Genomic DNA, 15,128 nt, shown 5'->3' with positions numbered 1-15,128 from the left:
GGTTACTTCGGTTCTTCCGAAATGCAGCAGCTTCTTAACGCGCTCGGTCCGCTGTCAGAGAGCTCCTGCTCCCTGCGGGTGTGGAGAGACCGGGGGGGGGCTGCTTCACAGGGCCGCAGGGGCAGTAGCCAGAGGAGCGATGCAGTAGCCAAAGGAGCGATGCGTCCTAGGTGCCGTGGTTTGGGGAGGCTTAGTCAGCGGCTCCTGGGTTTTTTGGCTTGCTGTTAGCTGCCTTCCATGGCTTCTAGCTCTCCGGCTTCGTTAGGGGCCTCCAGCTCCTGTTGGGAAGGTAGTCTTAAAAATATGAATAGCTGAAATATTGGGACTGGGGGGGGGGGCGTTTGAGTCTGCAGACAAACTGTGTAAGCTTTGCTTCCTTCTACCCACAGATTTGTAATGTCACAGTGTGATGAAATAATCAAGATACTGGTGGATTTGACTGTTGCCTTTCATAAATAACTACTAACGTGTTAATAAAAAAAATCTGCTATTTGGTGGGGGGGAAAGATCAAATACATTAGAGGTACTAAAAAAGCAAAAGGGGAAGGATTACAGACACCAAAATTGAAGGTTTAGAAGATGTGCACTGTCACAGATATTCCCTGCTGCTTTGTAGCAGCTGAGTCCCGAGGAGTAGCCTGTAGTCGTTGCTTGTTGGATGATAGCGTTAGATGAGGAATATACCTTTGATTGTGTACTTTCCCTTCCTCCTCTATTTGTGTCGGAGCCACGTGGGTTGGTTATAGTTTCCTAAGTTCACAAGCAGCATTGGAAGATGCCACAGAAAGAACTGACATTTAGAGACTGCGGCTTTCAGTGATGGGATAAAGCAGCAGACAACCGTTTAACCCATACAGTGTGGTTATGTTGCACTGATAAGTTCTTGTTATTTCATGACTGATAACCACTCTTTTGCCTTCTGTAACTGACAAGCTTGTGTTTTCCGGTAACACAGCATGTCTGTGGGTCACCTTTGAGATGTTTGCAGAAAAGCCTGCAAAGGTACTAGAAAACAGGTGTGTCTGACCCTTAGGGAGAAATGACGTGGGTCATCTTGCTGTCATGAGCGCGCTCTTGGGTTGCAGGCTGGCATGATGACTTCACAGGCTATAACAGTGATATTGAGAAACCCATTGCTAGTAAGAAATTTCTTTCCTGCTGTATCTAACTGCAGCTTTAGAAGGAAAAAGAAGTAGTTCTGCTTACTAGATGACAGGGAAACAGCACCACTTCCTTGTGTCTGCCAGCAGCCGCACACAAGATACTGTCCCTGAGTAGGGCTAGCAAAAGCAATCCAAGCACCACAGGAGGTGGCTGATGATGGGAAGAGGTTGAGATTTTTGTAGTGGCAGTGGTTTGCCCTGGGTTTGCTTGTATGCTCACTCTCTGTTGATGGGAGAGAGTTTATTTATGAATGATACAAGGCAAACATCTTCAGTCCTTGTGAGAAGCTAGTGATGCATTTCAGCCTGTCTAAGTCTGGGGGCCTACTATACATTTAATGCCATGCCTGGACTGTTTGAGCTTAAAAAGTGTTTTTCCTCCAGTGTAGTCCAAGTGGATTATTTCAGCTTAGTGTTTTGCTGGCTGACCCTCTGTTGTGGTGCAGTGCTGTGAGAATGACGTTTTTGTTTATGTTGGAAATGGAAGCAAAATAGCTTCATCAGCGTGGAGTTGTGCTTGGGGTAATTAGCCTTGCTTAGTTGGCCAAAGTACTCCTATTCCAAGTATTGCTACCTCTGGTCTGCATTGTGCTGTGGTTCATAGCCGTAACCCTGGTGTCCGGTGCGAGATCACCAATATAGCTTCTTTACTGCTCAATAAATTGCTGTGTCTCACATAATTGAAAGCATGCAGTAGTCTAGATGAGAGTCAATGGGATTTCTTCCTCCTCTTATAAGCAAAACTGGTGATTAGCGTTGGGAAGACCAGGGAATAAAGAAGCATCCAGCTCTGCCTTCATGAGGACAGTTGTGTGAAGCAGTTTATTCCTGGGCAGTACTAGGGATGAGCTATCAGAGTTTTCTGCTGTCAGAGTTAGCAGGGATTGATGACAATATACGGCCAGTTGTGGTTTAATGGTGTCTTTGTGCTGGGTTGTGCATCACAGAGACAGAATCTGTGAATCCTGCTGTAGTTCATTTGACAGTTGCCGATTGTGCTTGGACATGAAGGCTTAATACATGTTGGCTTGTTCTAGAATACAAGTTGTAGAGCAAATCTCTGGAAGATGTTACATTTGAGACATGACACTTGGCCAGCCAGAGTTCAGTCGTGTTTTACCACAGTCTCTTCCCCCTGCTTTTCTCCCTCTAGTGTCGGCATACTCAAAAGAGAGACCTTCTTAGCTTCTTATCAGGGTGAGGAATGAATGTACCTCACGTTTTCTGCTGTGTTCTGAAGAACAAGAGAGGAGGCTGCAGTCAGTCCTGGAAGGGTTGGGTGGTTTTTTTGTTTTTTTCCCTGTAATAAACCAGGATTCAATTAAAGGTACAGGAGCTTTCTGAAACCCCTTCAAAACTTCTGCACACCTGTAATGTGCACGCACAGAGCTCTGCAGGGCTTTTGGGTTTGGGTTTTTTTGCAGCAGGTTTTATGCTTGGGCAACTTGGATGGTGGTGGTTTTCTGTAGTCAAAACATGGTCTTGTTCATTGTGACTGAGAGTGTTTCTTTGGAGACCGGTGAGGGTCTAAGAATCCATCTTGCTCTGCTGGGCTCATACGCTGAAGAACACTCTTTACAGTTCTGTTATAAAGCTTATTTGGGTAGATGAAAGCTTTTTACTTGAATAAAAAAAATCACATAAAAATCAAGGCAATTTTCATATGAAACTATTCATACAGTCAACTAGACTTCTTGAGTGGCCTGTGCACTGGCATGTACAGGGTGCAAGTGGATCCATGAACTAGAGGTCATCTTAATAGATGTTTTTTTTAGGATTTTTTTTTTAGTTTTTTGTTTTTTTTTTTAGATACTGTGCAAAATCTGTACTGCTGCTAATAAAAGTAGCAGCAGAGCTTCCACTCTGTTCCTGTGCTAGTGTTATCTCCTGATTCTTGATTCTGGTGTTGTATAGCCACTCTCTGCTTCTCTATTTGCCACAAGTGCTTCCAGTTCTCAGCTGGGTGTCTGGCAGCTGCTGCCTGTCTGGTGTCTCCACTTCCCTGGAGGGGTGGTCGGGACAAGTGGTGCTCCCCACCTCCTTCAGCACCCTGTGTTGGGGGAGCCAGGAGTTCTGGAACAGAGAGATCTTGGCAAGTCCCAGGAGGGAAGCCGTAGAGGAGGTGGCTGTGTTTGAACCCCCCACCAAAAGCAAGGGAAGGGAAGCTGGAGGGCAGAGCTGCCGTGCAGAGGGACCTGAGCAAGCGGGAGGAATGGGCCAGCAGGAACCTCACGATGTTGAGCAATGCGAGGTTGTACACGTGGGAAAACCATCCCTGCACGTGGGGTTGTGCAGCCTGGGGCTGGCTGGGCAGCAACTCTGCAGGAAGGGACCTGGGCTTCCCGTGGATAATAAACATGAGCTAGCAGTGCACCTTTGTGGCAATGAGGGCAAACTGGGCTGCATTGGCAAGCTGTAATCATCATGTTGAGGCAAATGCTTGTTCAATTACTCTGCTACATTTGGCATTAATGAGGCCACACCTGCAAAACAGCATCCTGGTTTGGGCACCCAGTGCGATAAGGATATCAACAAACTGGGGACAGTGCAGCAGAGGGCCAGCATGATGGTGGAGGACTGGAGCCCATGACACAGGAGGAGAAACTGAGGGAACTGGGCTTGATTTAGCTTGGAGAAAGAAAAGCAAAGGGTCTAAAGCCTTTCACTGCCTCTAACAGGGTTGTAAGCGAAGACAGAGCCAGGTACTTTTTCAGGTGTGCCCAGTGACAGGAAAGGGGCTACAGCCACAGGTGGCCAGAAGAGAATTTTGAATTGGACATGAGGAAAGTTCTACACCACAGGAGTGATTAGTGCTGGAACAGATGCCTGGAGCGGCTGTAAAGTCTCTGCCCTCGGACAGTGTCAAAACTCAATGGACGAGGCCCCGAGCAACCTGTCTGAACTTGGTCCTGCTTTGAGTAGGAGGTTGGCTTGGAGACCCCCTGGGGATCCTTCTGACTGAAATGGGTAGTACTGCTCTTAGTGCTGTCATCCTGTGCCAAAGTTTCTACTGCATGCTGAAGTCTCCTGCAAGCAAGTTTCCTCTGTACAGCGATGTCACTCTGATGTGGGAAATTAGCCAGGCAGTGAGCGTCTCTGATTCACAATTGTGTCCTACTTAACTCCTTGTCTGAATGTTAAGAGGAGTGCGATAATCTGTGGTACCTCTGTAATGTGGTTTGGGGTTTTTTTTTACTATTTGAATAATGAAATGTTTAAACATCACTCATAACTTAAACCTTGTGCATTTTGAAGTGCTTTCGATATTGGATGGTTAAGTTACATGAAAGTATAAAAACATAGTTTTAAAGTTGGAATTTCAAGTAACTCTCACTTTCTCTTTTTAAGGTCAATGAATGGTCCTTGAAGATAAGGAAAGAAATGAGAGTGATTGATAGACAGATCAGAGGTTTGTACTTATGTCTCATTTTTTTTTTTCCTTTCCCTGTCTGCCTTTAATTGGGGGAGGCTGTGAAATCTAATAACCTGGGGTACTCTATTGCATCTGGAATAAAGGAAGACAAATGTGATCCCAGGGCCAGACTGTCTGTGTTACAAAATGCCATCGTTGTAAAGTTCTCCAAGTAAAATTTTCAAAAAGAACCTGAATATTGTATCCTTCCAGTAAGACATAATGCTCTTAAATCCCATTTGATAAGATGAATTAGACTTACTATCCAGAATTTCACCCACATTGATTTAATGAATAGTATCAGTGTGGTATGTAATTCCACATGTTCCACAGGTGTATACTGGCAGGAAGTACATGTGCTAAACAAAAGTAGCTTGCTGTCAGCTTGGGAAAATTGCAAACAGGAGAGAGGAAAAAAAAGACTTTTCTCAGTGGGTGTTTTGCTATTAAATTATGGACATTATGCTTCTGAAGAGGTCTTGAAAAGCAGAGGAGTTGCTTATTATTACACTGCTGCTAGTTCAGTTTCTTTTACTCTCCTCTGCCCACCTTCCCAGAATCTGAAAATAGGTTTGGGGCTAGATTCTATTTTCTGCTTTTTGTCTGCTACACTGCCCTCAGGATTGGTCCATGGGATGTGCTGGTAAAGGATATTTTGTGTCAGTGTCTGGTTATTAGGCACATGCCTGTTTGAGTGACTCAAGGTGTATGTTCTCCCTTCCCCCTTTCCTCCCCAGCCCCACACTTCTGGAGTAAGCTAGCAGGGTTCATGTGTTCTCCCACTTGTAGATTTGTCTGAGTTGGTTGGAGAGAGATGCTTGTGTAGCACAAAGTCTGTCATTGTCCTCAACTGTAAAATGAGGAACAGGCTTTATGCCTTTTCCGGGAAAACCAATGTACAGTGATGTTCGTTATGCTTGTGAATTGTTTTGCATTCTCCAAGGCACTTTGTATGGCTGTATTGGGCACAGAGCAACTGAAATGTGCCTGATCTTGTTAGCAAAGTGTGTTTTGGAAGCCACATCTTCCATGGGAGCAAACTACCCATGTGTTCACTATTGATGGTTTCTTGAAATTTTGTTTTTCTCGCAACTTTATGCAAGCTGTAATACTTCTAATGGCCTATATAGATATTGGGTTATGTGGTAGTCTAGTATTTTGATGTGGTTGTAAATCTCATTATTTTAAGAGCTCTAAACTTGTCTGTATATGTATTTCAGAGTGTTATGTTCAAAGAAATACAGTTCAGCACGTGAGAGCTTATAGTAACTGCTAACCATCTGCTATTCTGGTAATTCCCATTAAAATGAAGTACAGAATATGTTCATAATGCCCATATTGTGCTAGGATTTCACATCTTACCAAGTGTCAGCTGTGGAAGTATGTGGATCTGCTGGACACTTACCAGGCTAGCAGGCTGCTGCTGAAAGATGACAGCCACATGCCACTAAAGGTTTTCTTCCAAAAATTACCCACTGTAGTTGGATTCTGCCATGCCTTTTATCATTTCAGTTGAGACTTACGCAGGAAATTGCTGCGATCTTTGAGTAAGGATGCTGAGCTGGGACCTGTCTTAGTTTCCCTGGGGAAGGCTGTGCTAGATGTATTTTGATATGGCAACACTCAGATTCACCTGGGATGAACGGAGTGGGCTTGGATCACTCGAACACTGGGCTCGCCCAGTCAGCGCAGCTACTCATATAGCAACGCACTGTTTCAAACCATCTGTTGTTAGACTCTTGCTTCTGTAGTGATTTCTATTTGGTGTAGGTTGCTTCTGAGGGCTTGGAAGGTTTGAAGAAATGAAGGGTATCCTTGTGACTTCAGAATTGAATTTTTTTGAGTTATAAAGTAACTTTGTGCTTTACTGAGCTTGCAAGTCCCTCTCGCAGGTGCTTTGGACTGCTTTGTGCCTCTGTTGTGCTTGGTAGTGCTGCAGAGGGACTGGTGTAGTGACTTTGGCTCACTAGAGGTGCATAGCTGGCATTGACCTTCAAAGACAGAGTTGACTGTTCTTGCATATTTGTGCCACCCCTATCATATTCAGCAGTTCGTCATGCGAGCATGAAAGCATTCACTCGAGTATGGGGCCACCCTGTGCTAGTTTGGATGTAGTAACACAATACTTGTGGTTGTTTTTAGCCTGACAAAAGCGAATGTCATAATTCCTCAGTACTGCTGGAGTACTCCTGGTGCTTTCTATTTTCTGCTCTACCACTTCAGCTGTTTCTTACCTGTTCTGATATGCTGGGACTCTGACCTACAGATGTCTTCAAGCTTGTGATGTTTCTGCAAATACTAGTTGGGAAGCAGCAAGGAGTATGTTTCTCTGATTATGATCGTAGAGATTTCTGCCAGTCCTTCACAATAAAGACGCCATTGAATGATACTAAGAGAATGACTCATCTTGAGTACAGGGTTCATTAACTCCCATGTGAGAAGCTGCGTCAAAGTCTCCAAGTCAGCATGTGCCAAAAAGTGTGCGTTGAACCCTTTGTTTTTATAAAAGGGCAACTTCTGATTCTTGCTCACATGTAATTTTGGTCTGGTATAAATCAAGAAGGCTCAGACAAAACCGAATTTGAACAAAGTCATTGCTAGAAAGAATTGTTCATGTGGTTCAGCTTTTTGCAGGAAAGTGTGCCTAACCCTTGCTATCTGATCTTTATTTACTTTGGGATGATTTTTTTACAGACTAACTTAGAGCCATATTTCATCAGTGGCTAATTTATTGCTGAGTCTGGAAAAGGAAGGGGGTTGATACAGCCCCTGATTATTCCTGGATTTCTTACTCTGAGTTTTTTTTTGAGGTACCTGGCTTCTGCTGTACACAGCCAGTGTTATCGGACAAGGCAGACATAGACATATGAACAGTCACATCAGATTTGCTAGAGAAACTGATGTTATTTAAGGAAGCCTATTTAGTGTATAATATTTCAGATCCAGCTATTTGGTGCTTACTTAGTACAGGCTTAGTTGAGTATTCCTGTTCCAGCATGCACTTCTAAAAAGCTGTTGCACGAAGCTGGATATCAGGAGACTTTGAACAGGCCATTTTAAGTTATATCTAACGATTTGCCAGCTTACTAGTTTTTGCTGATAAATTATCCATAGCTTTGGCGCCAGCCAGCTTATAATTTGAATATGCCAGTTTATACGAATACTTAATGCACGTGTATTTAAAGCATGAGCAGCAGAAACTCAAGACCTTAACTCCTTAAGTACAAGTATAGACTTGGTTGGGTATCCAGTTGAGGCTAAATGAATTGTGCCTGATGGGGGGAATAATTAAGCCTATCTGCAAGAATTAAGGCTTTTTTTGGCAGTAATAAACAAGTCTGTGGTTCTAAAAAGTTGTGGATGCATCCTTATAAATTCACTGTATAAGTGGTTATGCTTTTTTTTTTTAAAGGCAGTGTATATCAAAAGCTTTCTAGTCTCCATGAGATCAGCCTTCTACGATTTTTCTGAATGTTTTTTTTTTTTTTCAGAAAGACATAATTCAGGGGTTTAGAAATAGTGAGGACAGTTTTGCCCACAACAGCCCTCAGATTCACTTGAAAGTGGGCATATAGGTTAAGCTTTGAATGTAGTCTGACAGGTAAGTCTTTTTGCTGGTAAAATGCCTGTCCATCTTCTGACACAATTAGTTTTAAACTCCTTGTGACAAGAGGTAATCTTGTAGGCAGGAAATCGATACAGCAGCCTTAAACTGTGTGTGTATATTTGTGTGTATGTGTGTGTATACACACACACATACATACTTATATCAGGCCAGTTTAATTGTCAGGAAGTTATTCTGAAGTTGTAAGTCAATTAGTCATCTCAGAGTGCTTTGTTCTTACTGGATCTTTTTTGTTTCATAAGAATTTGTCTTAGCTCAGCTTTGTGCAGTGATATTCCTGGACAGTCCTTTACAGTACTCTTAACTGCAAAGGAAGATACAGAGCTGGATGTTTAGTAATGAGAATTTTCCTACTAATATTTAGTTGAATTAATTAGCTAACATGTAAATCAGCCTAGAAGAAGGTCTTTTTGTAACAGAGGGAATCTGAAATCAAGCAGAAACAATTCTTTGCATTGAAAATACACCCCAACAAATGACTGGTTTCTCTTCCATATCCTTAGCAGTTTGTCATTATTTGCTGTGTTTTTCTGTACTCCAGATATCCAGAGAGAAGAGGAGAAGGTGAAGCGGTCAATAAAGGATGCTGCCAAAAAGGGTCAGAAAGATGTGTGTGTGATCTTGGCGAAGGAACTGATCCGCTCTCGAAAGGCCGTAAGCAAACTCTATGCATCCAAAGCTCACATGAACTCTGTTCTCATGGGGATGAAGAATCAGCTCGGTAAGAACAACTACTGAGCGCTTCTAGCTTTAGAGGTGAGGTCTGGGTTTCCATTTTTAGAACTGAGGCCAAATGCAGGCAGAGCTTGAGTTTGGAAGTAGTCCTACTCTGTGAAAGGCAGCTGATTCCAGTGGGCTTCAGGACGCAGGGAAATTCCTCCTGTAGCAGTCCCAGAGGTGTGAAGCTGCTACAGTTCCACATCCCCGCATCCAGCCAGGCCAAGAACCTGTTCCCAGTAGGCACACGCACCCACAGAGGCTCACAGCAGTGCCTTTACCAGCACTCATGTAAATACACGCAGCTTTCGCACAAACATGGACAGCTCAGTCCTGGTCTTCCTCTTCAGCTGACTGGGACTGAGGTCCACTAGTAGAACACATATATACACACACAGACAATACATGGGTTGTTCCAGTAGCTGCTCTCAGACCTTCAGTCTAAGCTGGCCAGCTATCTGGTAACTGGCCCCAGATCTCCTCCTCTGCCTGAGCTGCTGGTACCTGGTCCAGTAGGCCCCTGAAGTTTGTGTGTTCCCTGGTCCATCTCGATCCCTCCCATTTTCTACCTTTGGCCGTTCCCCTGAACACCCCTAATAAGTTTCTCATGTTCAGTCACATTCCTGCAGTCCCCTTAAAAGATCCATAATAAGTTTTTCCTGAGTCCAAACATGCTCTTTTCCCTCGCATTCTGTAACGAGTCCTATATTCCTGTAGGCAATACCCGCCTTCAGCCTGCAGGATGTTTCCCCACTGCCCTGTCTGGATGGGTTTCCCACCCTGGGCTCTGGAGTAGTAGCTCCCCAGAGCTCCCAGTTGTCTTCGTAGGGTTCCTACCCCTCATTGTTCCCTAGATCCTTGCTGGCTCTCTGTGTTCCCCCTGATTAGCTACTCAACAGATAACCTAACACCTCTCCTCAGAGCCTGAGGGTTGCAGGAGAATCACGTGCTGTGAAACAGAACTCTCTTCTAGTAATTTGGGGCACGTTTTCAGTGTGCCTTCCTCAACAGTTTGAATGCGTGCCTAATAACCCTGTATCCTTGTGGAGCCTGTTGTTACTGATTTGGACAGGATCTGTAATGTGAAGTTTATTTCCTTCAGTAGAATTCCCTTCATCTTGTAAATGTTTCTCTAGCAAGAGTCTTAAGACACTTACCAAGTCCTAAATGGAGATGGGGAGGCAGTGTTTGATTTCCTTGATGTGGATGAATTGGTTTGCCCTGCAGCTTAATACCTAGGTCTCTGTAAACCCTACTTGGTCCTTTGTGCTCCCTGAGTACCAGCATATTTCCCTCATTCCTTATCCACATCAGAAATCTGTTGTGATAGACTTTCTTCAGTATTTTCCATACCTTAGAGCATTTTAGCCTATAACAAGAGCAGAGCAGAAAGCATTAAAGACAGGGAAAGACTTGGTGGATGTTAACATGCTACTGAAATGTCAGAGTATTGCCCCCACCCCAGCATTATCCAAGCTGGTTGCTAGTAGATTTTAACACTAGATGAGTGATAAATCAGCAGTTGCAACGTGAACCTTAAGTGTAATCTTAGAACAGGTCAAATGTTGCTCCCATGTACCTCATTCAGGAAAGGGAAGCAGTAGCCATCCTTGCAGCTTGAAGTGTCCTTTAAAAGGAAAAACTCAAAGCAGCCTCTTCCTGATTACCGCTACCAGCACCTTCATCTTACTGGGAATGTTCTGATATCCTTACCTGAGCAATAGGAAGGAATCTAGAATTCAGTCTGAGGCTTCTATTAGCTTGCTTCATCTTGGGAAATGACTGCTAAAGGCAAGGTTTCTGTTAGTTTGTTAACATTACGCTTGTAATGTTCTTAAAGAAATTAAGTATTAAAATGAAAAATAATATATGCTGTACCTTCATTTTGCTTCGTTAAGGAGTGACCATTTTATATACAAACAGGTAAGTTCTCCATGACTAGGAAGCTGTGCAGTTAGGATGGCACAATTCAAGAACCTCAAAGTACCCTTAATTATTACATTTTGATCTTGGTATATCGACCTATATGAGAAGAGCTTATAAGCTATATTATGAGAATAGCCTCTGGAAAGAGTATTGTTAAATTCAATTTAAATTACACTGATTTCCTGCTTATCTGCTTCGGTATTAATTTTCTAGCTTACTGTTTGATGTGAAACTGTTGTAGTAGAACTTCTGCCAGAGTTAGCTTCCTCTACCCAGCATGGGGCAGAGGGTCACTCGTTTGGTCAGCAGTCAGACGTGGAGCTGGACAAGCTCTGCTGGGGAAACCCTCAGCAAGACTTCTGACTGCTGAGGAGCAGAGCTCCTCAGAGATCTCTTGTTATGAACTGGAGGGCAAGTGGGTTGAAATCTTTCTGCAGGCAATTTGGATTGCTCCAGGTAATCATACAGGACCAGTATCTTTGCTAGAAACTTATTTTTTTCCCCAATGTGGGTAGGAGTTGAGCTTTCCAGGAAGGCAGACAAGAATGAAGCAGCAGGATGTCCGTTTCTTTTTTTAATTAAATTGCCTATAAATGCAAACAAGTTTCTATCCATGTAGGAAGGATATAATTTCTCTGCTTTTGGTGGTGCAGGGATCCGTCAAGCTTTCTCTATGCCTCTCCTTCACAGCTGTCCTGAGAGTAGCAGGTTCGTTGCAGAAGAGCACAGAAGTCATGAAAGCTATGCAAAATCTAGTAAAAATCCCTGAAATCCAAGCAACGATGAGGGAGTTGTCCAAAGAGATGATGAAGGTGAGATCTACAACATAAATAAGACCTGGGTAAGAGGTGGTTGTTCGGCGTGCTGGAGTGCTGTGTGACTGCTTAGGTGGCCCCTTTGTCAGAGGGCTTCTGTGAACTCTGACAATCACAAATTAAAGGAGCACATCAATGGCTGGGGACTTTCTAGCAAGTTAGTGTAAGTATGTGGGGAAAACCTGACTCGGCAATACCTACAACACATTTGGTGTAAAGCTTGAAGCTGAAAAAAGCTGCTCAGGTTGAGGATGGGAGGAGGAAGATCGGTCCCCGTACAGAGCGGTTATGGCTTGGTCATCCTGGTTCCAAGGGCTGGGGGAGACTGAGGCTCACAGCAGGATTTGTGCCTAGTGACTGCCTGTATCCCTGAGCTTCTGTTTGTTCTGGGGGAAACTGAACTTCCTGATTTCAGGGATGAAAATATATATTCAGAAAGACCCACCACAGGCTATTGTGGAGTGGGAAGCTGAAAGTCCCATCTTAGGCAAGATGGCTAGTCTGATCCTGGGTTTAAAACATCTAGCTTATTGTCTCCATGTGATGAAAGTGCTCTGATTATTTTTTCAACTACCAAAATTGCTTTTTCCCCTTCTTACCACTCTAGACTGTTTATTTCAAATCAGAATTTTACCATTGTGCAGGTTGCAGGCCCTGCAGAGGAACATTTTCAAACGCAGAGAGAAAAAAGGGAACCTATGTCAAATGCTAATTTTACAGCGTATTACACAATTTATGCTTCATGACTGAAGTCTGCAGTTGTACTTTGCATTCTTAGAGCAAGCTGGGTTGTCGGTGTTTAGGCATGGAGCAACAAGGAATAATAGCTTGAGGGTTTCAAAGTGAGAACATGTGTATTTAATCTTCAATTTTCTTACCGCTTTTCCTGTGCACCAGTTGCACAGATATGTGCTTAAACCATAGGCAAGTGTGTTGGCCAACCCTTATGCAAGAGGAGAGCCTTGATCCAGAAAGCTGGAGCAGTGAGCAGGCAGTTGTTAAATGCCTGGATAGGCGTAACCTGATCTCCAAAGTAGGAAGTGCGTCCTCTTACCCTGCTGTTTCCAAGGGCATCACACGCTGCCTTTTTGTTTTCTGCTAGGCTGGTATTATAGAGGAAATGCTGGAGGACACCTTTGAAAGCCTGGAGGATCAGGAGGAAATGGAAGAGGAAGCCGAGATGGAAATTGACAAAATCCTTTTTGAAATTACAGCTGGTGAGTTTGTGTGTGTGTTTGCTGAGAGCAGAGCCTGGCCCCTGCTCTGCTCAACAAGACGCAGCAATTTAAATCTTCGTCTATTCTGACTTAACGGCATTCTCCCAGTGGCGTCTTCGCCTTTGCTAATAGGCAGAGTGCTCTGACAGACTGGTTTCTCAGGGCATACTGGCTGAGAACACTGGTGCGGTTCAGTAAAACATAGGTAATATGCATCAGCTGATGTCTGTGCAGTTCTGTAATTGAGGCTTTAACAGATCAGTGTTTGTCTGTACAGTGGATCCTCTTAACAAGGTGAAATTTATATGATTGACTAGGTATACTATAATTAATGAAGCCAGGAAATAAACTTGGCTGCATTGCCTTGAGTCTGAGGCTATGTTGTGATTCCTGACTGTAAAACACTGTTAGTGTCTTGAGTTGTAGGAGGTGTGGAAACCAGACAAAACAAACAAAAAACCCCCCTTAAAACCAAAACCCACCCCAAACCCCAAGCTTCTGCCTTACAGCTGATGAAGTAGTGATCTGCTGTGTTAGTAATTTGACTTAGGTAATGCTTAGAATGCTCCTTACCTGAATTTCTAGTGGTGTGACAAATGCAGGTACTGGAGCCATGTTCAGCTGGAAGGTGCTGAAAGCCCAGTTCCCCAGGCCCTGGCTTGTCGCCTTCCCTTGTTTCTCACATCCTGCTTTCCTTTTTTCCATCCTGTTTCCTGGCTGGGAGCAGCTCCCTTCCCAGCAGGTGGGCGGTGGGAGCTCCTCCCTGGCTTGACTGCAGCCACAGAGGCTGGGGAGGGGCTGACAGTCAGTTCTGCTGCATGTCAGCCAACAGCCCAGGGCTGATCAGCTCAAACAGTTCTGATGCGTGACCTCTACCAGAAGCGACTGGTTGAATTATTTCAGATGTACCCAAAAGCTGCTCATTGCTAAATCAAGAGGTGATGCACACTAACAAGCCTGCGTGTTGTTTGCAGGGGCCTTGGGTAAAGCACCTAGTAAAGTCACAGATGCTCTTCCGGAGCCCGAACCCATGGGAGCGGCCGCTGCTGTTGATGAGGAGGAAGACATTGAAGCAATGCAGTCACGATTAGCTACCCTCCGTAGCTAAGGATGAAAATGAATGTGTACAGTTTGCCTTTTTTGTTTTGCAATGGGATATTCTGTCCTACCTTCAGAATGCAAAACTTAATATGTGAGAATACTTTATATAATATATAAAACTTTTTTTTCTGTTCCTGGGGATTGTATTCTCCAAGAAACTACTGTAATATACTTCTTCTTGGGGAGTGCAGTCTGTACAGATTATCTTACTGTTTTCTGTTCAGCCCATCTGCCCTGTGAGAGGCTGTGGTGAAATGGCAATGGTGGTGTAATGTTAGGTGTTTTTAGATATAAAGTCCTGAAATACATTCTTAGCTTCAAGTAGCATCTTTCCCTAAAAGGCACTTTGGTGTAATCTGCTACCAAAAACCTTCAGTGGTGTAAGGTTTTTGTTTTTCCGAATCACTACAGATTTTATTAAAGCTGCTTTTAACGGTTGCTGCCATGCATCAGTTCAGTCTGCATCATTGTACTATCTACCTCTAACAGGTCCCTCTTGGTTTTAAATACCTGTTTGTTTTTTTTTTTCTTTAGCACTGTTAGGGCCTTCACCGCCTAGTTAAAGAAAAGCTTTCAGTCAGAGCAGCTGTTAAGTAGCTGCTCTGTTCCAGCTCTGCCCCAGCATGGGATGTTCATGGGGTTAAGGTGATGAGAAATCAGTTGGCAGAGGTAGGAGGTGGGCCCTGGCACATGATGGTACCAGTGGAGTTTCACTGGACCCTGAGGCAGGGGCCAGGCCTAGGGAGGTGATGTGCAGTGCTCTTGAGACAGCGGTTGGGCAGGTCTGATCCACATAATTACCTTTTTCCATCTTTCAAGATTTATAAAAATTAAACCTGGTACACACCAGGCTTCTGAGAACAGTTGTGGCCCATCGCAGCTGCAGAGCAGCAGCATTTGTTCCCCACCTCACTTATCTGCAAACCCAGTAATGGAATACAGCAGCTGTAGAGGCAAACAGTTGCTAGCCAGAGATCTTCATCAGGTATTTTGTTAGTCACTGCAGTACTGCACCAAACAGGAGGCTCACTTCAGCTGTCTGAACACACTCTTTATCATTCCAGGCACTATCACTTCACTATCCCACAACCAGAAGTGGTGAAAAGCCATCTGCTGCTTACATTACATGTTTTTAGGGTCAAAGGAGAGGTG

The 15,128-nt window shown here is 44.0% G+C and overlaps 1 protein-coding gene across 2 annotated transcripts in view; it reads left to right on the top strand.

Moving 5' to 3' along the window:
- LOC104838178 (charged multivesicular body protein 3) overlaps positions 1–14,368 on the top strand; it is a 34,839-nt gene extending 20,471 nt beyond the window's left edge. For both annotated transcript variants that reach the window (XM_010577822.1, XM_010577814.1), the window contains 5 exons: positions 4,512–4,572; positions 8,742–8,921; positions 11,534–11,655; positions 12,761–12,875; positions 13,850–14,368. In XM_010577822.1, coding sequence (XP_010576124.1) covers positions 4,512–4,572; positions 8,742–8,921; positions 11,534–11,655; positions 12,761–12,875; positions 13,850–13,983 — 612 coding nt within the window. In that variant the 3' untranslated portion in view covers positions 13,984–14,368. The remainder of the gene's footprint in view (positions 1–4,511; positions 4,573–8,741; positions 8,922–11,533; positions 11,656–12,760; positions 12,876–13,849) is intronic.
- The last annotated feature ends 760 nt before the right edge of the window (positions 14,369–15,128 follow it).

Source organism: Haliaeetus leucocephalus, unplaced genomic scaffold, assembly GCF_000737465.1.
Source record: "Haliaeetus leucocephalus isolate CR32 unplaced genomic scaffold, Haliaeetus_leucocephalus-4.0 Scaffold51, whole genome shotgun sequence".
NCBI lineage: Eukaryota > Metazoa > Chordata > Aves > Accipitriformes > Accipitridae > Haliaeetus > Haliaeetus leucocephalus.
The sequence above is the reverse complement of the archived record's forward strand: the minus strand, read 5'-3'. Positions and strand labels throughout refer to the sequence as shown.